At 52.9% G+C, this 21,291-nt stretch overlaps 2 protein-coding genes across 4 annotated transcripts in view; one reads left to right on the top strand and one right to left on the bottom strand.

Annotated features, from left to right (window-relative positions):
- CCDC92 (coiled-coil domain containing 92) overlaps nt 1–15,431 on the top strand; it is a 28,249-nt gene extending 12,818 nt beyond the window's left edge. The window contains exons 2-5 of one of the 2 annotated variants that reach the window (XM_069497444.1): nt 8,989–9,135; nt 9,693–9,734; nt 14,091–14,819; nt 14,959–15,431. In XM_069497444.1, coding sequence (XP_069353545.1) covers nt 9,006–9,135; nt 9,693–9,734; nt 14,091–14,819; nt 14,959–15,191 — 1,134 coding nt within the window. In that variant the 5' untranslated portion in view covers nt 8,989–9,005 and the 3' untranslated portion in view covers nt 15,192–15,431. Of the gene's footprint in view, nt 1–8,988; nt 9,136–9,692; nt 9,735–14,090 lie in introns of both variants that reach the window. The other variant, XM_069497445.1, reaches the window with a different exon arrangement.
- Nucleotides 15,432–16,164: 733 nt separating this feature from the next.
- DNAH10 (dynein axonemal heavy chain 10) overlaps nt 16,165–21,291 on the bottom strand; it is a 108,521-nt gene continuing 103,394 nt past the window's right edge. For both annotated transcript variants that reach the window (XM_069497205.1, XM_069497204.1), the window contains 7 exons: nt 20,939–21,110; nt 20,351–20,482; nt 19,981–20,192; nt 19,718–19,885; nt 18,266–18,446; nt 17,010–17,155; nt 16,165–16,504 (listed from right to left, as the gene is read on the bottom strand). In XM_069497205.1, the coding sequence (XP_069353306.1) occupies nt 16,358–16,504; nt 17,010–17,155; nt 18,266–18,446; nt 19,718–19,885; nt 19,981–20,192; nt 20,351–20,482; nt 20,939–21,110 (1,158 nt within the window). In that variant the 3' untranslated portion in view covers nt 16,165–16,357. The remainder of the gene's footprint in view (nt 16,505–17,009; nt 17,156–18,265; nt 18,447–19,717; nt 19,886–19,980; nt 20,193–20,350; nt 20,483–20,938; nt 21,111–21,291) is intronic.

The raw sequence follows: 21,291 nt of genomic DNA on the forward strand, positions 1-21,291 counted from the left end.
CAACTGTCGATGGGCCTTGTATTTTATGATGGATAATGCATGGGGGGGGGAGGTACCTAAGAGTTCATCATTGTCATTTTCTACGTATCTTGGGGACACTAAATTGTTGCTTTTGAAAAAATTGCCTTCCCATTAATTCCTCTTGGTGCCTGTAAATGAATCACAATTCTGGCAATCCATGATAACCTTGGAATAATGATATTAAAACATATGATACTGCTTTGTTAGTGGATAATTAGTGATTACTTTGTTACAAGAAATAGCTTTATAATTTTTTCTAACTATAAAGTAATATGTGTTCATCATTAAATAAGCTTTAGGTTGTACCAATAGAATTTTTAAGAATTAAAAATCAGCCACAGTCCTACCATGTAGAGATAAATGCTTTTAACACTTTGGTATGTATCCTTCTAGATTTTTCCTCTACTTACATGTACAAAAATGTGATGATATGCATATAGCTTTTAACATACTTTTTTTACAGCTAACTTATAGACATATTTCCCTTGTCAATAACTGTACATTATTTTTAATTGCATAGTTTAGATGTGTCATGCTCACCCCTTATTGACATTCAGATTATTTTGTGTGGTGGTTATCTTGCAAAACACAAGACTTTTTTGTTTGTTTCCATTAGAGTTTTCCTTTTAGCTTTTAGAAACTTACCTAGTAAGGTTTATTCACTGTGGGATTTCCCTACTTGCTGTATTCTCAATTTCTTCTACTAAAAAGAACCAAATGAAAAAAAAAAAAAAAAAAAAAAGAAACTTACCTATTAAAAGAAGATGTCTGTTGCCTACCCAGAGAATAGGGAACCCCACAAAACATCTCCATCCAAAGTTCTCACATTTGAATGAGTCCAAATTTAGTTCATCTACCACCTTATTACAGTAATGCGACATACTCTAAATGTTTTATCTGAAAAATCTCATTTTATCCTCCCAGTCACTATGTCTTGTAGGTACTATGGTTATTGTTATACAAGAGGAAGGTAAGGAACTTAGGTTGCAGTTGAATGTGGCCAAGTCAGAACTGGAAACCAAGACTCTGACTCTGGTGCTAAGCTCTTAACCACACCCATTTTTATGGTTTAAAAAAAACAATTCTTTAAGAATGATTAATAAGAAAGATTGTTTTGTCTCTTTAAACAATAATTGCACCTTTGCCTTCAACATTTTTTGTTCCCATTTTGTAATGGTGTCCACTCTTTTTACCAGACTATTCTTGGAGTCATTGTTGAATGCTTACCCCTCCTTGAAATGATGTCCTTTTTCTTGCTGCCTTATCTTTTTGGGATTTTCGCATCACTTACTAGTTGAATTTCTTAAATACATATACAAGTAGGAATCGTAGGGTCCTACAGCGTAAAATAGTTTATTTATCCAGGGTATTGTGAATTCAAAGTAACATCGGTATTCATTTTCAGAGATGATAAGGTTCCTTTCTTAAAAGCAGGCATTTTGGATTGAGAGTGGATGGCCTAATTAGCCTTGGACCTTTTTTTAGCCTCTGGTAGAGTACTATAGATTGTTTCAAAGGAAGAAGTAGGTTTTACTGTCCCTCAGGGCGCCCTGCTCTGCCTGCCTCTCTTCATTTGCTTCCCTGAATGGCTCCTCTCCAGTGAAAATGGAGGATAAAGGCCACTAGAAAAATGCTTCTATTTGCTTTTATGTTTTCCTCTTTGAAAATAGCTGGACTTCGTTTGCCAGCTCATTTCCATACTTAGATGATGCTCAGGAAATACGCTAGTAGGACTAAGTAAACAATTTGGAGGTATATTTATACAACTGTTGACCAATACTTGTATAAAAATAATACAGCGCACATGTATTGAGCACTTACTGTATGGCAGATACCATACTGCTTGCATTTAGCATGTAAAGCAACCCTATGAGTCAGGGATCACAATGATTTAGGCGACAAGATAGGATTCAGATGTAACCTCAGACACAGTCTAACTCCTCAAGCATCCGTCCACTCTGTTCTCTTTATCTCACTGTGCTGAGCAAAGCTTTGGGCCTTGATTTCTTAATCATGAAACAAAGGGGTTGTTGGGTGGCTGCTTTTGCAGGTTTCTTCACCCTCAACATTTTCCGAGTCCGTGAATCTCCTTAGAAAATACCCCCTCCCTGCTAGGCTTCAGTTTATTCTCCTCTTACATTTAATCACTACAATTGCTGCCTTTGTTCCCTGGCCAACCTTCATTTTCTTGATGGCAGTGCTTAAGCTATAGGACACCAGGGCGTACAGAAAGTTCCCCCGAAAAAGCCCTCAGAGGTCCTCGTGTACAAACGCTGAGTTGCTGCACTGTGTTAAGGGCCAGGCAGCCGGGTCGGGCGGGCCTCTGCGAACGCACACAGAGGGGGCAGCAGGGCTCCAGTTCTTCCCCTCGGCCCGGGTAGGAGAGGACCAAATGTGAATGGGTTATAACTTATTCATGACTAGGATCTAAAATAGCTTGTTATAACTAATTCACAGCTACCACCTGAGTACTGGTGTGCTATTTTTTCAGATTCTAAAATTATTACCCTGTTTCCACAGGCTTTGTGTTCAGCTAAAAGATGGGTTTGCTTTGGGTTGCTCAGAAACAAAGAAATTTCTCATTATTAAATGGTGAGACCCTTTACTACCAAAGATATTCCATTTTTTTTAGTCTAAGAAATGTAGTTTAGGGATACTTTAAAATATTGCTTCTGGCATGTCGAGAAATTATGGGATGAGGTCATGTCCAAATCAATGCTGCTGCAGTGCTTTTTGATGAATGCAATGTAATTCTGGTTTAGCTCTCTACTCAGTACCATTATGAGGTGTATAAAATTATCTGAAGCACGTACGTAATGCATGAGTTCAGATGTGCGGGAAGGATGGGAGTTAATTAGGCCGGGGGGCGGGAGGTGGTTTGCCAGGAGTGTTCCAGACAAGGGAACAAGATGTGCAAAGGCCCTGTGTTGGAGGGGCGTGGCCAGGATCCAGAGGACACCAGTGTTAGTGAGCACAGAGCGGGGAGGGGACTGGGTGAGATGGGGAGGGGAGGCCAGGCTGACCTGGCAGGGTCTCTAGGGCTGTGGGCTCGGTTCCAAGAGCATCGGAGGTGCGATGTGATCAGAGGAAGCTGGATGTGTGCGCACAGGAGAGACACTAAAGGAAAAGGTGTATTTAGAAGAGGGGAAAAGATAAGTCTGGCTTTGGCTCCTCCCCACAGAAGCATCAGAGCGGCCTGGCAGCTGGTGGCCGGGCTGAGTGCTGCTTTTTCCCAGAACAGCCTTGTTGCTGACTCAGCCCCCAGAGGGCTCCTGTCAGCCTGGCCTTGGAGAGGAAGAGTGTGAGTGTGGCCCCGGCCCTGGGACAGGGCATCTGTGGGCATCCCGGGAGTCGGGACGCACACGCTACAGGGTGGGATACCTAGTTCTTTGTTCCTAAGCTGGTCTTGCTGCTTTGTAAGGGCACTGGCCAGGCCCAGAATGCCTCACCCTCGCCCAGCTTCCTGGAAACCTTTGCCAGTGTTACAGGCAAGACTCATTAGCACGTCTGTTTGCTGTGCTGGGTTTCGACTGTGTGCTTTTCTAACCCGAGGTCTAGATGGCCAGTGGAGCCTGCCTCCGCTCGAGCAGCGCTGTTGGGAGGCGCGTGTGGCCCTGGGACGCGCTGGGGGTGCTCTGCCCTCCCTCCCGGGCCGAGGGCCTCCTGCCCTGCCAGGGACTGCTGGTTTTTCTTCTGCAGTTTCAGAGCATCAGAGATTTGATGTACACAACTTGGGAAGCATCTGAATTTCCACGTGAAATTAAATCTACCCCAGGCCTCAAGATTGTCACCCACAGAACCTGGGAGCCGGGAGAAGCTGCGAGGCCCAGATGGTTTATGTTCTCAGTGGTGTATGTTCTCCCTTCAGCGGGACATTTTCCTCTCTCCCCTCAGAGCCACTGTGAGAGCACATGACCTAGGTGACAGGACAGCACTTTGTGCTCCTGCCAGTCGGGATGGTCCATACACAGAATTACCATGTCGTCATTTAGACGTAACGATGCCCCGGAAGAGAGGCAGGAACGGCACTTTTGGATTGGGATGGGACTGAGACGGAAGCCATCGTCCTCGTGCAGCCAGAGAGCAGGCCCAGGGAGGTCGGGACGCTTCCTCTCTCCATGCCCCTCCTTTAAAAGACAGTGTCACCAGGCTTCCACCCCACTCCAGGAAGCTGTCTCGGCCAGGTCTTCAGAGCCTGTCTCTGTAGAATTTGGAATGGAAAGCCTTTTCCAAATGTTAATTTTCTGAACTTGTAAACAGTAAATTAATAGAAATTTAACACCTAGTGAATTTACCACAGGAAAAAATGTGTGTGTGGCTTAACCTTTGAGTCATGATGAAGGTAACGTGGACAGCAGCTTTCACCCTCCCAGCGCCCGTGTGCGCTGCTTCTGCCGGAGTTCTTTGGGACAGAAACTAGGGGAGCTGTGCGTGTCACCAGCGTGGGGCTAGCCCTCTGGCTGCTGCTGTGGCGGGCCCTGCACGTGACAGTCACTTGGAACCCCATTCTGTGCAGCCGAGCGCAGTGTCTCCAAGGGCAGAAGAGGACCAGTGTCCAGGCCGTGCTGCCTTTGGTGGAGCAAATAACTGTAAAATTGCTGACGGCTCCCAGCAACGCTTAGAGACAAAATTGGATTGGCTCAAGTCAAAAGGCTGCAGCACAGAGAGCCACAATCCGTAGTGTGTGCCCTCATGACACAGAAAGTACAGTGTTTTGCAAGACGGCTCTGTGAGTGTCGCCCTCCATTACTGCTGACACGCGACTCGGGCGGGGGGTGCCTTTGGTCAGCGGCCTGCATTATTCATGTGTGGTGGGCGCCCTGCGTTTCTGCTTCCATCCATCACGGACCCTCTTAGGGTCGGCCATGAGTGCCCCTGCATGTTGCTGATTCCTGGAGTGTCTCGGATGCTGAATGAGGCCTCTCGGGACCAAGTCCATTTCTTCTTCGGAATTATCTGCATCTCTCCACAGTGTCATCTTGGCCTAAACAGGGTGCGTCCGTAGATTCGTTCACATCAGACTCCTGGAAGGATTAAATCGTCACAGTGATCACGTGTCAGCAGCCGCTAAGGATAGAAATTGGGGACATCACAGTCTTTCAAAGTGCAGCAACTCTTTCGCCCTCAGAAAGCCAGTGATACTGTTACCCTTTTGGGCTGATAAGAAGATAATGTAATAATTTGGATGCCATCTGAAGATGTGATTTGTTTCCTTGGCCCCAGGAGGACCTGTCTTGTTCAGGTGTGTCCTAACAACTGTAGAATGCCCTGCACGGATGACATCTCCACGTTGGAGCCAGTTAAGTCAGCATTGAGTGAGGAAGAAGGGGAGATGGACAGTGAATGTCACCAGGTGGGAGATCCTTGTCCTCCAACTGTCAGGACTCCCAGTGGTGTCGCCGGAGCTCACTTGCGCACTGGGCACGTTATGTAATCACTCTCTCCCTGCTCACCTTGCATTTCTTCTCAGCCATACTGTGTACCCACAGTGATGGGAAGCTTCAAGGACACGTTTTTATTTCTGTAGTTACCACGGTGGGTTAATGAAATAGAGTAGTTATGATTCAAAGTTGCTGATTTACCAAGGCAGTTGGAGTATGAATACTGGTTTAAATCAGATTTAAATTTGTTACAAATGAAATTTAAGACCACACTAGGATTGGGATGGGGTAGCCACTGAGGTTACATTTTTACTCCCCTCCTGCTCCCCGTGGTAGACCATGGAAGTGACTTATTTCCACGTGTAGACAGACGTCATTTTGTGCTGTCGGGGCTGGGTGAAATTGCTTTGAACTTTTAGGATATTTTAGTATATCACGTTTTCTTTGAGCAAGGCATGCCTGTAAAGTAAGTGCCTAAGTAGGAAGCCCAAGGAAGCAAAGGCTCTTCGGCCCTGAAGGTCTTGTGTCCTTTGGCGTCCCTGAGAGACTGACACCTGGGCTCATTCGTTTAACAAGTGCTTGCCGTGGCCCCTGGCGTGCCAGGCACTGTGCCGGGGCGGGGGGCAGTGATGGGCAAACCTGAGTCTGTGAGGAGGCAGGGGATGGACTCGCACTTAGAGACCCTCACACGAACGCAGTTAGCTAAAACTGGGGACAGGGCGTGGCACATCAGGTGCCATGGGGCTTACAGAGCCTTGCTTAGTCCTGGGGGGCCAGGGCTTCCGGGAGGAAGTGAACGTACGCTGAGACCCAAAAGGTAAACAGAAAGGTGGGCGGCGGAAGAGACGGGGCCAAGAAGGGTGTTCTGGGCAGAGGAGGGGCCGTGAGAGGGCACCACAGTGGGACAAGCACAGCCCACTGGGGCACTGGGAGCAGGGCTGGTGCCGCGGGGACCCTGGGGGTGGCAGGACCGGTCTCAGGGCTGGGCGAACCTACTCGATTCTCAGAGGAGTGGGAACCGTTGAATGTTTTTAAGCATGAGTCTTCAATTTTTTTTCCGTCTGTGTGGAGAATGGAACGGAGCAGGCAGGTGAGGACAGAGGGAGGTTTGTCTGCACTGTTTCGGGTGAGGGTGCTGGTGGCCTTGGGGAAAGTGAGTGGATTTGAGACCAGTTTTGAAGATGGATCCCTGAGCAACCTCGATGGATTGGAAACAAGTGGGGGGCAATTCTGGAGTCAGGTGACTCCCAGGTGCGCACCTGGGGAGAGCGCTCGGGAGGGGCTGGGGCGCCAGGCCTGTCCTCGACCCGCTAAGTTCTGGACCAAATGTAAATTGTTCCTTCTCTTCAGTGGCAGAGCCCTAAAATGTGGGCTCTGCGTTTCCCACTAACGAACGGAATCTCAGATTTGAGCCTGTCCTTTTACAGTGTCGGCCTCGCGGCTCGTCTCGGCTCCGCTTCCAAAGCCCCTTCAGATCCCGGGACCAGCGTTCCAGGTGAGAGGTGGACCCGGCGCCAGAGTGACTCAGGGCTGCTGAGTGCAGCGGGGGTCGTGCCCCGAAAGCTCAGGCCGCACCCTGGGTTCTTCCTTCCTTTGACGCGAGGCTGCTGAGCTTCCACGCATTGCGCTTCGTGAGGGAAGGGCAGGGTCAGAGGGGCTCGAGCCTTCCCCAGTGAACACGCAGCCCACGCGGTTCCCTCACGAACTTGCCTCGGCCGCAGTTGGCTCCTTTGTTCCGGCCACGCGCTGAGCAGACGGGACTGGGAGCTCGGGGCCTGGGGGGCTCCATCTAGAATATTTAATAGCGTCTGGCCCCACGGCCTGTACAAGGAGTTTGTGGTTACAGCAGAGAGATGATTTCAGGCAGACACTTCTTTTCTTGCTCCTGCCCGAAGGGCCTGCGGGATGGGCACCGAGGTCGGGCACCATCGCTAGCTGGGAGCCAGGCGGGCTGCAGGCCAGAGTCGGCCCTTTGTTGCACGGAGACAGGCCGAGCAAGGGCCCCGCGGGTATGTGACCGGCTCCGTTGTTAGGTTCTGAGTCTGTTTCCAGGCTTTTCCGACTGCAGGCTGCACCGGAATGACCATTCTCTCTGCCGCCTCTTCACACACAAAAGTACGAGTTTCTCTTTGGCAGATTCCTAGACACAAAATTGCTAATTCAGAGAGACATCAGTTCTGAGGCTTCTGATAGGCTTTGCCGAGTTCTGCCTGCGGCGAGGTACAGCAGTGAACGCTCCCACCAAGACTGAACGGTTTCCTGGTAGTCACTGCTTTCTCTTGTCACTTTCCCCCCCCGACTGAAATGTCCTCTTTAGGGTGTGACATTTTTCACTCCCCTTCTCGAGCTTTGTCTCATTCTATTTCCTCCTTTCAGGCTCCCCTGGCATCCTGTGTCCTCTCCCTCTGAGTGACCTTGGGAGATGCTTTCGTGCGAGTGACGGTGTGTCCTAAGTTCCAGTTAGGAAGTGTCTCCAGCTCCAGAGCGAGTGTGCAGATACGTCACTGGCCTGACGAATAATGAGGAGTGATCAGTATTGCTTGAAGTGGTGACAGCCTGGGTGTGTCACTGTCTCCAAAATCATCCCATCGTGCCATGCTGCAAACGTGCCGCACGCCGTGTTTCCTTTAGGGAGGGTTCTTGGGCGTAGCGGGTTAGAGAAACTGGACTCTGAGGCTCTGGATTTACAAGAATAATGATAAACAGTCCGCATTGCATCCTTGGTATTTTTCAGTGCTGTGCAAGGCGTCTTGAATTACTCTGGTAGCTTTTCCAGAAAGACTGATTGACTTCGCCACATTTCTCGGGTTACAGTAAAGGCAGAGAACCTGAGGCCCTGGGCGAGCACTGGATGATGGAAGCCAGGGTGGGGTGTGGGGCGGAAGGATTGGGGACGGATCCCAGACTCCTGCAGCCACCACGTGGCCCCGTAACCCGTGTTCTCAGGACGTTCCCAAGAAAGATTTGGGGCTCCTCTGCACCCTGTGAAGTGTGGGGGCTTCCCCCGCCCCCTGTTCCTGCTCTGGCCTGCTCCAGACACTCAGGGGGGCTTCAGCCCACTTCCCGGGTGCCAGTTCTCCTGTGAGGAAGCAGTCATCGCCTCCCTCGTCAGGGGATCTTTCAGGGGTAGTTTTGGTCAGTCAGAGTCTGGTGAGTTCAGGCGGCGTATGGCAAGGAGAGGATTTGGAATTGGGGGCCCCAGATTTGAACCCCTGCTCCATACTTACTGGTAGTGTGACCCCCCCCCACCTCTTAACCTGTTTCCTCATGAGCAAGTAAAATAACTTTGGACTCTACTGGACACAGCTCACTCATGTGCCAGGTGTGGTACTGGTGCACACACTAAGGTGCTCAGGAAGCAGAGGCTTCTGTCCCTGCGCTTGGGCCTCACTGCGGTGACAGGAATGTAGACCCCCAAGGTCCTCGCCCTCCAGGCTCTACTGGTTTCCTTCTGCTCTCTCCTGCCGGAGGGCAGCCCTCCGCATCCAGAGCCCAGGAGGGCAGGCAGGGGACAGCTCCCTCTTCCAGCTGACCACCCTGGGACCTTCATTGTGAGGGACAGCAACCAGGGTCTGTGTTTCCACAGGTCACCTGGATGTCAGCATGGCAGCCACAAACCTGGAGAACCAGTTGCACAGTGCGCAGAAGAACCTCTTGTTCCTTCAGCGGGAGCACGCCAGCACACTCAAGGGGCTGCACGCCGAGATCCGGCGCCTGCAGCAACACTGCACAGGTATCCTGGGGTCGGGGGCCAGGGCTGCAGACAGACGGACAGCTGTGGCACGGCGGAGCCTGTCATCAGGACACGGTGGCTAGATGAGAAGCCGGCCAGGCCAGCTCTCGCCAGCTCCCCGTCCTCGCAGGAGTCCACGTGAACGTGTTGCATAATGGAAACGCTCTGAGCCAGGGCTGCAGAGCCTCTTCCTGGCATACTGAGGACTTAAAGGATTAAAATACAATGGTTAGAATGTACAATGCATTTTGGAAAGGATAACCAAGATGTAGTATACAGAGCAAGCTGCTCACTAATTTTGGATTGTTGGGATATGTGTTTGGGGGGAAAGGGGATGGGGACTCTTGGGGGAAAGGAGGGTCCCCTCTTAACCCCAGTAAGGACAGTGGCCACTGATATCTTCTGCTGTTCTCATGCTTGCTTCTGGGGCTGCCAAACCCTGCCCTGTCTGGGCACGACTTGCTACCTAATCATGGGAATTGGTTCTGCATTCTCAGAGCTGATGAAGGTCTTGAAATGTACCGTAACAGCACTAATGTGTGAAATTTCCTTTTTAGATTTGACATATGAACTGACAGTCAAAAGTTCCGAACAGACAGGTAAGAACTCCTCCCCAAAAGTTAATCACAGTATCGTTTCCTTTTGTGGTTTCTGTTGGTACCATTTGTTTTCACTAGTTACACACTTACAAGAAAACACATTTGCTGTGAGGGTTCATATGTGGCAAGAGCTCACTAAGAACAGACGAGAAGGATGTTTGGAGCCCTCAGTGTTAGAAGTGGTTATCAGTGGGCAGGGGGATGAGTGATTGTATTTTCTTTTGATTGATACATGTCTTTGGAATGTCTGTTACACGCTTTTCGGATTTTCTGACTTCTCCACAACGAATATGTGCTTCTCGTGTAATGGGGACATAAACAGATGTGATTTAAACGCAGAAGGTGGAAAAGGAGCAGCAGTGCTGGGCAGAACGCCCCTCCCCACCCCCGTCCCTGCAGCTTAGCAAGGGGCCTGGGGAGCACAGGTGCTCTCTAAACATCGGCTGGGTGAGTGACAATACTAGGCGGCCCCCAGAGGATCGCTGACCATCTTTCTCTGGACTGCAGTCCCAGAAATACTTCCCCCAACCAGAATCCTCTAGAACATCAGGGAACCGCAAAGCGTGTTAGCCTGATGGTAGCCGGGGTTGGCGAGACAGGAACCTGGGCCTTCCCGGGGTCCTCTGTGCCTGTCGCGGATAGGGGGCTCCCCAGGACAGGGTGCAGAGGTAGAGGATGCCGAGTGCGCGTCTGGGGCAAGATGCGTCTTTCTAAATAGGCTTCACAAGGGCAGTTATTATTCACGAGAGTGTCCAATTCCTTGTAAAAGACATGGACTATTTCCAGAGTCCTGGTGTATTACTGGGCACTGAGTTTTCCATTTGTGTTACTCATATTACAGTCTCCTAAGTGCTCCTTTCAGGAGCCAAGACATCTTGTCTGCGTGTGGTAGAGAAGGCACAGTCAGACTTCTCGGGCCTTGGGACAGGAGCCACGCTCAGGAGTCCCATGTACAGGAAGACCACCATGGTCCTGTCCTGCAGCCCCTGAGGCCAGGACCTGGGCCTCCAGGAATCTAGGAGGAGATTTCAACCTGGAGTCGGGGGCCCCAGCCTCCACCCCTGCCAAAACCAAAGCCTCGAAAGGAGCTATCTGTCATGGAGACCAGGATGTCCTCACTCCCGTCCCTCTTGGCCCAGGCTAATCTGCAAAAGTAGTTCCTGCCCTTTGGCTTCTCCAGTTGCGCTTCTCAACCCTGAGTCCCAAGGCCACCCGCCCACCTGCTGTGGTCCTCTCAGCAGCAGCAGGTCCCGAAGGTGGCAGTTTGCAGGGTGCATCTCAGTGCTGAGGCAGCGAAAGCCCCTCGGGCGGTTCTGGTGGGGCGTCTGCCCTCCCCGGTGGTGAAAGTCATCGCTTTACACTGGTGCGCCCCAAACTTGCCCCATCCTAAGCCGCTGTAGGATACAGGTCAGAAGTACAGACTCCTGGATTCCAAAAGTCTGGGAGGGAACCTGGGAATCTGTATGTTTAAAAAGTGCTGTAGGCCGGACGCAGTGGCTCACTCCTATAATCCCAGCACTTTGGGAGGCCGAGATGGGAGGATCACTTGAGGCCAGGAGTTCAAGACCAGCCTGAGCAACATAGCAAGATACTGTCTCTACAAAAAATTAAAAAATTAGCTGGGTGTCGTGGTGCACGCCTGTAGCCCCAGCTACTCAGGTGGCTGAGGAGGGAGGATCACTGGAGCCCAGGAGTTTGAGGCTGCCGTGGGCTGTGATCACACCACTGCACTCCAGCCGGGGCAACAGAACGAGACCCCGTCTTCTCAAAAAAGGCTGCAGTGCTGTAGTGCTCAGGCAGGCAGGGACATACTGCCTTCAGTGACAGAGCAGTTGCTGCCATCAGCTCAGTGTACGTACAGCTTTGATGGGGGGAGAACGGAATTTCTAGAAAGGGTGGGTGTGTAGAGGAAGAGGTGGAGTGGAGCTTCCTATAAAAAGTGGAAAATTGGCAGAACAGGAGGTGCTTATTTACAGGAAGGACAGTCACCAGAGAGCAGCTCTCCAGAGTCTGGGGACAGAGCAGCACCAGCTCCTTGCCCTAGTAACACCCGTTCAGTCGGGGCCAACAAGCATCAGTCCAGAGCCAAGGCCACCCTGGGCGGAGAAAGCACAGCTAGGATGGTAAGGGACGGCCAAAAAGAACACCTGCTACTCGACATTAAGTGAGCCCTGGATTCGGACTCTGCTCTGACTGGGAGTGGCTGTGTGGCTTTTGGCAAGTTCTTTGACATCTCTGAACTTGGGTCATCTGACAGCCCACAAATGCGAGTCCCGCCTGACCAGCGGGCCTTCCGCCTTCATGCACTGCCCCTCGTCTGCCCTTCCCAGGACACGAGCAAAGCGCAGGGAGAGCCTGGTTCTCAAGCGTTCCAAATGTCAGCCCTGCACAGCACTGCTGGGGGGAGAAAAAGCCCAGATGTTCACGTCTGGCTGGGCATATGGTCGGAGGCCGGAGGTCGCAGACCATCCTCCACCTGAGCTCGAGGGTCCTGTGTCAGACTCAGATGTTGCCCCCCAGGCCTCAGGGGAAGAGATGGTGTGCCCGAGCCAGGGTGGCCAGGCTCCTGGGTCTCACAGGGGGCTTTAGAATCATGTGTTTGTCTCTCTGTCACTCTTTTTGCCTCTGAAACTGTTTCAGAATCCATTTTTGTTTTGGGGGGAAAAAAGCCTTATGAAAAATAGTATTGCAGACATCCTTTCCAGGGAGGTCATTGCTGACATTAAGCACGCACACACACACGGACGTGGTTTTTAGAAATGCAAACGGTTACTAACTTGCAATGGTTCAACTTCTGATTTCTCAACATAATGGAGTGGTACGTATTCAGTGTGCTCCTCGCCTTACGGTGGGGCTGTGTCTGGACAAACCCATCATCAGTCGAAAATATTGACAATACACTTTTCACTTAATGGTATTTCAACTTCCATAGGGTGTGTCTTGACACAACCGCATCGTACGTCGAGGAGCACCGGTGCGTGACTCACCTGTGGTGAGCTTGCCACGTGCACGCGCCCTGCACCAAACAGGTCTGCTCAGCTGCAGGGCCTGGAGAAGCTCCCGGTCTGGCGGACAGAATGTGCTGCAGAAGCTGCAGCTCAGGCAGTGGGAAATGCCAGGAGAGACAGAGGCTCAGGAGGGACATCCAGCACGGACCCTGGATGGTTTTGTCCAAGGATATCGGAAACATCTGGGATTAGGTCGGGGACAGAAGTTACACTAACGACAGAACAAGAGGGCAGGCCCGGGCGGCGGGGGTGCGGTTGGTGTGGGAGCAGGTAACACGGGACACACTGAGGAACTGGAGGCCGTCGGGCAGTTTGGATTCTATCCGGCAGTGAGGAGCCATCTGTGAACGGGAGTGGAACATCTAGAGAGTGACCAAGCTTGCAAACTGCTCGATGGAGCTGGAGGGAAGACCAGAGGGGCCGGAGCGTGGCCAGGAAGCAGGCGCAGGGATGAGTCCGCCGAGAGCTGACAGGCACAAGCAGAGCTGGGGAGGGAAGGGCTAGGGGTGGCTGTGGAACATCTAGGTTCGGTCTGGCTGGGAAGACGGAGATGTGGGAAGAGGAGCGGCTGTCTAGATTTGAGGGACGTGTCTGGCATCTCTGGGAGACACTGACAGGGGAGTGGACACTCAAGGTGAGTTGCATGTCAGCAAGGAAGAGTCTGGAAAGGACTTCCTGGGGGCCAGGTGAGGAGGAAGGCCAGCCAGGCAGTGAGGACAAGCAGGCTGGTGGCACCGGGTCCAGAGCCAAGGGTGCCAAGTGCAGGCAGCTGGGGACAAGGCCTGCAGGGCACTGCAGCAGCGGAGGTGGTGGGGTGGCTGCCGTGTGCTGTAGGTGGGGCGAGGGCAGGCACACAGGGACGGCAGGAGCAGGCAGCAGCCCCTGGTGTCGGGGTGGGCGCAGGGCCCGGGACGCCTCACTGTCTGAGCAGGAGCGAGAGCGGATGAGAGGCAGTGAGAGGAGACCAAAGGAATAGCTGGACCTTCCTTCTCCTCTTGGCTGCAGAGTTTTTGTGCTTTAGATGTGGAGAATTCTTTTACATTTGAGTTTTAAAACAGTGCTTTGACTGTAGCAGGCGTTTGGTAACCCCCACCTGAGCAGACATGGGGACTTGGGGCCAGTTCAATCCTAAGTACGTGGGGAGGTCTAACACTCCGAGACTGCGGCTCGAACTTGAGCGTTTTTACAGTGTGGAGACACGGTCTCCTGCAGTAAGCGAGGGCTGCGGGCGCGGGAACAGGCCTGGCAACCCCCGCCCTCCCGGCCTCGCCCCTCGCCTGCCCCGGGCCTCACGGCACCGCCTCAGTCTGGCAGGTCCTTCACTTGCTGTCTCGGCTTTTTCTTGTAGGAGAGGGGTCTTCCAGAAGCAGCGAGCTGCAGCAGAGGTGTGAGGAGCTGGAGGCGCAGCTGAAGGCCCAGGAGGAGGAGAACGCGGAGCTGCTGCGGGAGCTGGAGCAGAAGCACGCGATGGTCGCGGTGCTGGAGAACACCCTGCGCGAGCGGGAGCGCAAGTACCTGGAGGAGCTGAAGGTCAAGAGCCACAAGCTGAGCCTGCTGTCGGGCGAGCTGGAGCAGCGCGCGGGCACCATCGCCTACCTGACGGCGCAGCTGCACGCCACCAAGAAGAAGCTCATGAGCTCCAGCGGGACCTCGGACGGCAGCCCGTCGGGGAGCCCCGTGCTGGCCAGCTACAAGCCGGCACCCCCCAAAGACAAGCTGCCCGAGACGCCGCGCCGCCGCATGAAAAAGAGCCTCTCGGCGCCGCTGCACCCCGAATTTGAAGAGGTCTACAGGTTCGGGGCTGAGAGCCGGAAACTCCTCCTGCGGGAACCGGTGGACGCCATGCCCGACCCCACCCCGTTCCTGCTGGCCCGGGAGTCCACCGAGGTCCACCTCAAGGAGCGGCCTCTCGTCATCCCGCCCATCGCCTCCGAGCGCGGCTCCAGCGAGCAGCACAGCCCGGCCCGCGACAAGCAGCACAAGGCCCACGTGGGGGTGGCCCACCGCATCCACCACGTGGCCCCGCCGCAGGCGCAGCCCGAGGTGGAGACGCTGGCGGTCGACCAGGTGAATGGAGGTAAGGCGGCGAGGAAGCAGCCGGGCACGGACAGAACTGTGTGAGCCGCCGGCCCGCGCTGGCCACGCACTGTGAGCACTACTAGGAAAAACTCATCCACACTTTATTTTGAATCCCGTGCATGCCAAATTTTTTTCAGACCTGTCCACCAGTTCTCCTCCTCTTGCCCTCTTACACCAAAATATGACCGAGTCCCTGCTGCAGAACACGTATTTACCAACTGCCGTGGCCAAACGCCTGCGTGCCGATCGCTTGCTTCTAACCCCACTCCGTGTAAGGGGAGCGCGCTTGCGGCCAAGCACTGGCCTCGGGCTGTGTCGCCACTCGACGTTCGTGACATCAGATAGCCTCTCGCCTAATTATGAAGTCTGAGCAACAGGTATCAACCTTGACCTTCCCCCTGGGCTCCAGGGCAGCCTGTCCGAAGCAGCCCCTGCTCCCTCCTGGAGACCCCGTAACCTCCCGCCAGACCTTCCCCAGGGCGGCGCCCATCACCGAGCAGCTGTATGTGTGTAGCTCAAGGAACTAAATAAGATGACGTTGCTCCTCATAGCACCGCAGCCTGAATGTGTGTTCATATTTTTTCGTTAGGTTTATCCAAAATGTTTAAGATCCCAACAAATTTTATTTTCTAAACCTGCCTTCTTTCTGTTTTTTGTGTCTTTTATTAAACCACCTGAGGGAGGGCTGGAAGGAGATTGTGGGAGGGGGGGAAATAGCAGGCCCCCAGCGGTAACTACCACCCTCTCACTGCCCAGAGCTATTCCTTGGAACATTCCACCCGTCTGTCCTCAGCCCAGCCACTCCTCACCGCCGGCCGGCCTCTCAGTACACAGAGGGACGGGGTGTCCAGTGGCCGCTGGTTCCAGAGGTTCCAAGCCTGTGCCCGACCCCACAGACACTCAGGTAGGAATTAAACCCAAGCTCAGCAGCCACACTGGCACCCTGGCAGGTCAGAGCCAAAGGAGCTGGGGCCAGAGATTTCTAGAATGGGGAGAAGTGACTGTGGGTGAGTCCGGCCACCTCTGCTCTGTGCCTGGCACCATCAGCCCAGCATGCCACCAGCTGGGGGGCGGGGCTCTGCGTGAAATCCCACCCCCAGCAGCCTCCGCGCTTTGAGGGGACAGCTCTTGCCAAGAAGGAGCATCTGCTGAAACAGACCTGGGTTGTCAAACAGCCCTTCAGAAATTTACATTAGGACTCTCACTCGGGCCAGTGCCGTGCCAGGCATTCTGCTTAATCAAGTGTTTCCTCTGAGAATGCAAAGAAAACAACACATCTTGAAATGCTCTCCAGTATTTACTTTTTAAATATATAGATTCCTGAAAACAAAATAGTTAAAAAAACCATTTGGGTTAATTTATATGGAAAGAGTTAAATAACTTATTTCCAATATAAGGAAGATCGTTGTCAATCCCCACCTTCCCGTTGAGAGGCCACAGGAAACAACAGCAGACGTCACCGTCCTCCTCCAGTCCCCGGATCATCCGCCACCAGCCAGACTCAGGACGCGTTCTCCAGCTTTCTTGGCCGGGCGGTTAGTCAGAGTTGAGGGTGAGGCACACCCCTTGGAGCACCCAGTGGGAAATGTGCTTCGTGGTAAAGAGATCAGCTTCAAAGACCAAGCCAACTCCCATGGCGTTCCTTCTCATGGAGGTGGTGTAGACGGGCGTCCGGAAGGTATTCTGCAAGGGAAAGGCCGGTGAGACGCCCCCGCAGGGAGAGGGGAAGGCGCAACCTAGGGCGGTGGGCCCTCGAGCAAGGCTGCGTTTGACAACACAGGCATGGCCGAAGCTCTGCAAGGCCACCCCCTGCCACCTCCATGGGGACTGGGCTCACGCAGACACGCTTGTTAACAGTGGACCCCAGCCAGGGCAAAGGAGATAGCACCTGCTGTCCACACTGGGTGCAAGTGTGGACACATATTCATGCCCGCAGAATTTCACAAGGGAAGGGTCTCTCCTTAGCCTGGACAGGCCACAGGATCTAAACTTGAACCTGACATTTGTGGAATGGCCACACATCTGTGCATCTTCCTGGAAGTGGCTCCACAGCTTTTATCATGTCTCCAGGGCTTCCCCAGCCCACAGAGGGTAAGAGCCCCCTGTTTTAAAAGGCACAGCCATCAGAAACCACCTCGGCTGTCACTGCCGTGGGGCCCGGTGCCAGAGCAGAGGGAGCTGGCCTCACCTGCAGCTTGAGGCGATGGGCCTCAATGGGGATGATCTTCAGGATAGGCAGGTCCACAACCAGCACCTTGGGTTTGCTCTTGACCAGGCAGCCTCTCTCTATGTCCCAGTCAGCACCTTCCAGGTACAGTCCCGACACAAAGCATCCTAGAGACACCAGGAGGAGACTGGCTGTGTGCAGAGCACATGAAGAGCATACACACAAGCCACTGACGAGTCCCCCTCCCTGTGGTGCCAAGGACACACACAGCCCAGGCCTTTCTTCATCATTTCTGTCCTGCCCACCTTCCCTTTCTAGGGGGACAGCCCAGACAGGAGACACTGTAGACCCCCTGAGCTCCCCTGTGGCCCCAGAGGTGGATGAGGGGTGCCTCTCCCCAGCAGGGCCTGTCAGATCCTCCCCCTTCCCCAGGAACACGGCATCAAGGCAACAGCTGTAGATCACCTGGGCCCTCAGGCTGCAAAGACAAGTGGCAGAGTCAGTGGGTACCATGGCAACCCCAGCTCCCCTGTGAGCCAAGTGGCCAGGAACTGGGAAGCTGAGCCTTGCGGGGAGAGAGTTGTCTCCGGGGAAGAGGGCCCGGCGGACACACACACAGCAGCAGAGAAGAGGATGATCCTTTGGCCCCAGAGTGAGTGGCAGCCCAGACACTTACTTGCCAGTTCCCCCGAGAGCCAGCTGGACTCCGGCAGCTGGGACCTGGGAGACACCCTGAATCTTTATGGAAAGCCCTGCTCCTTAAGCTAGCTCAGGAGAGCTTTTGTTCCTTGCAGTTAAATGGTCTCTAAGACAACATGGCCCCAGGAAACAGGAGTTTCCAGCTATCATTGCACAGTCAGTAACCAGTGTCTAAGGGACCAGCAGTTACAGCATAATTTAATGGTTCCAACCAAGCTACTCCACACTGCGCTCTGGCTCCCATGCCCCTGGCCCCATCAACGTTTACAGGGAAGCCACGTGGTGACCTAATGCTTGGCAAGAGCAATTCTGGCCGAGGAGCTCACTCCCCACAAACGAGCAGGGTGAACACGGTTCAGGTCTGCCCTGAGAACCCCAGTCTCACTGGAGAAAGTGAAAGAGAAGCTTAGGTGTTCACCCTCAGAGCTGCCAAGACACGGGCATCGCACAAACACACTGCAGCAGCCCGACTTTCAGACGTGGCCTGGTGCACGCTGTGCTTGTCCCTTTGAATGGAGGATGCCCCAGGGACAGGAACCCTAAATGAGAGCCTGTGGCCCGTCACAAGCTCACGGTACCTTGTCCTGCCCGCTCATTCACTTCGTCTGCATCTTGGAACTTGGTCACTTGTGTGAACAAGGTGGACCGGTCCAGGGGCCAGCCGTTCTTCCTGCAGGTGGCCTGCACCAGGGCCGTGAGGTAGGACTCCGGGATGTGCAGCCCTGAGAGCCACATCACACTGGGCTCACTCTCGGTAACCTGGAGAGAGGACAGGGCGCATGGTGGGAGCCCGGCACTGCCCTCTCGTGCCAGGGCCGATGCTGGCTCGTGATCAAAGACGTGTTTCATCCCGGCTGCAAAAAGATGGTGTCGGCTCAGTTGGCAGCTCACTTGGGAAAAGCAAAGTGATTCCAGAGGGATCGAAGATTTAGATATAAAAATAAAGCCACAGAAGTACTGGATCGGATCTCCAGTGAATGTTCTCATAGTCATGGAGTGGGAAATGCAAAGCCCAGAAGCCATTAAAAAAAAAAAAGACTGATACATTGGACTACATAAAAATTTAAACCTTTTCTATGGAAAAAAAAACAGCGTAAGCAAAGTCAAGACTTGTGACAAGCTGGGAGAAACATTTGCAACACCAGCAGACAAAGGGCCGATGTCTTTGACACACAAGAGCTCCCAAACATCAGTGGAAAAGATGGCAACCTCCATAAAAATGAAACAGATATGAAAAGACAATTCACAGAAAAAGAAACAAAACGTAAGCATGTGAAACACACTCAGCCCCCCAATACTTAAAGAAAAGCAAAGCAAAACAGTGAGATTCCATCTTTCACCTGTCAGGGGTAGGAATACACAGTATTGCAGAGGGGTGGGGAGAGATCACTCTCGCATATTGTGGTTTCGGCTTCTCCAGAGAGCCATCTGATGAGACCTAACAAAAGTTAAAATGCACACTCTCTGATCCAGCCTCACTAGAATTTACCTACGGAATATGCTCACACGTGTACTCACAGGCATGTGCACCAGAATGTTGTTTGTACCAGCAAAAAAAAATATGGTAACTGTCTAAATGTCCATCGGGCAGTACTCTAAAAGGAATGAGTTAGATCTGTATGTACTAGTATGGAACAATTGCCAAGGATACTTTTGGGTAAAATAATCAAGTGTGTATGCTTTAAAGTCTTAAAAACAGGCCCAGCACGGTGGCTCATGCCTGTAATCCTAGCACTCCGGGAGGCTGAGGCAGGAGGATGGCTTGAGCTCAGGAGTTTGAGGCTATAGTGAGCTATGATGATGCCACTGCACTCTAGCCGGGGCAAACAAAAAAGAAAAAAAGTCTTAAAAATAGAAAAGGAAAAATAGAAGATACAGATATGCTTCTAGAATCTGAGAACATTTCTAGAGCACCCGATAAACTTGAAGTGAGGTTCCCACTGGAGACTGGGCAGAGGGGGTTGGGAGGTGGGTTGAGGGAGTCCACGTTGACCCTTGAGCCGGCAGACAGGCGGGGATGCGGCACTCACCCACAGCGTGTACTGGCTGAACCGCCGCAGGAAGTAGACCATCCAGTTTCCAAGGGACTTCAGGGTGTCAGGGGCAAGCTTCCTCCAGATATTAGGGATGCTCCCGATAAAAAGAGACCTGGCCACATCATCTAACTCAATGCTCATTCCCACTTCGCCAGCCAAGGCCTGTTTAGAATCAAGGGCAAACAGGCAAGACTCTATCAGAATTCTACCCAGGCGCTGCACCGCGGCCGTCATCTGCACGTTAGAAACACGCTCACCCTCTGAAGCTCGGCCAGAGACCTGGTCATGCGTCCCACGAGCTTGTTGAAGCGCTCCAGCTCCTGCAGGAGCACCACGGACGTGGGGGAGATTCCCACGCCGAGGTGCTTCCTGACCTGGTCCAAGTCAAAGACTTTGGGCATCTTGTTTTCTATGTCCTTGGCCACTTGGCCGATGTAGTCATCGCGGCTGATGCCACTGCTGGATTCCCCTGAAACCAGGACGCTTTTTAGAAAAAGCAAGGCATCTGCGTGCAGCGTGGGGCCTCCGGGGGCCACAGCAGTATGGGAAAGCTACGAGAACCAACCAGCAGCACCTGTGCAGACCCCGGAACCCTAATCGGACGAACACAGTCCTCCGGAGACTCACCCGCCTGCGGCTGCAGCTCCAGGAGGTGAGACCACATATCTCGAGCCGCCTGCGTGTAATAGCCAATCTCGGCGTTGGAGTGAAGGCCAAACACTTCAGGCGTGTTAGCAAGCGGCAGGGCCTCGATGGCTTCTGAAATCACAGAGAACAGAGGTGACGGCATCAAGCCACCTTTGATTTCGGAGGGCCCACAGCCTCAAAATCCCCACACGTGCAAGACTAATCTCCACTGCTTAGTGGGCAACGTGTTTTTAATTAAAAACTGCACCACCACGCCCAGTGCAGCCGTATGTTTGTCGTTTATGGAAATGGTTCCGTGAGCTTCCCAGTCGCCACTGTGCCCCTCCAGGGGGAAGCGCGTGTATTACCGTGGTTCTAGGCCTAACTCTGTTAGGCCTAGCTCTTAGGCCAGGAGGACCTGGTGGGCTGCCCGTCAGGCTCAACAGACCCCACCTGGCCAGCCAAGGGCCCCAGCAGAGAGGGGTCGCAAGAGCTGCCAAGACAACTGCAGGAAACAAAACAGTGTAAATGGATCCTCTCCCTTAGAAATTGCCTTAAGAATACTTCTTTGTATCTGAGAAATCTCACCGACAAATTTTTCCTTTACATCACCAACAGGGATTTTATAGTCCACTTCCTTGTTCCGGAAGAAGTGGAACGGCTGGAAAGTATCAAAAATGAAGTCTCCCAGGTATTCGTCCATGTAGATGGTCAGGATGCGCCGATCAAAGCTGTCGATGGCCCGTCCTCCGTACATGACCTGAAATTGGAGGGGGTGAGGGCCAGCCAGGGACCGGAACCTACTGTGTGCACCCTGGGGCCCCCCAGAGTGCGAGGCTTGAGGATCAAGACCAAGTTCGTCCTTGGTGAGATTCCGGCAGGCCGGCCACTGCGCAGCTCAAACCTGTCGACGCGAATAAACTTCCAGGCCAGCGTAGCAA

Source organism: Eulemur rufifrons, chromosome 21 (genome assembly GCF_041146395.1).
Source record: "Eulemur rufifrons isolate Redbay chromosome 21, OSU_ERuf_1, whole genome shotgun sequence".
Lineage (NCBI taxonomy): Eukaryota > Metazoa > Chordata > Mammalia > Primates > Lemuridae > Eulemur > Eulemur rufifrons.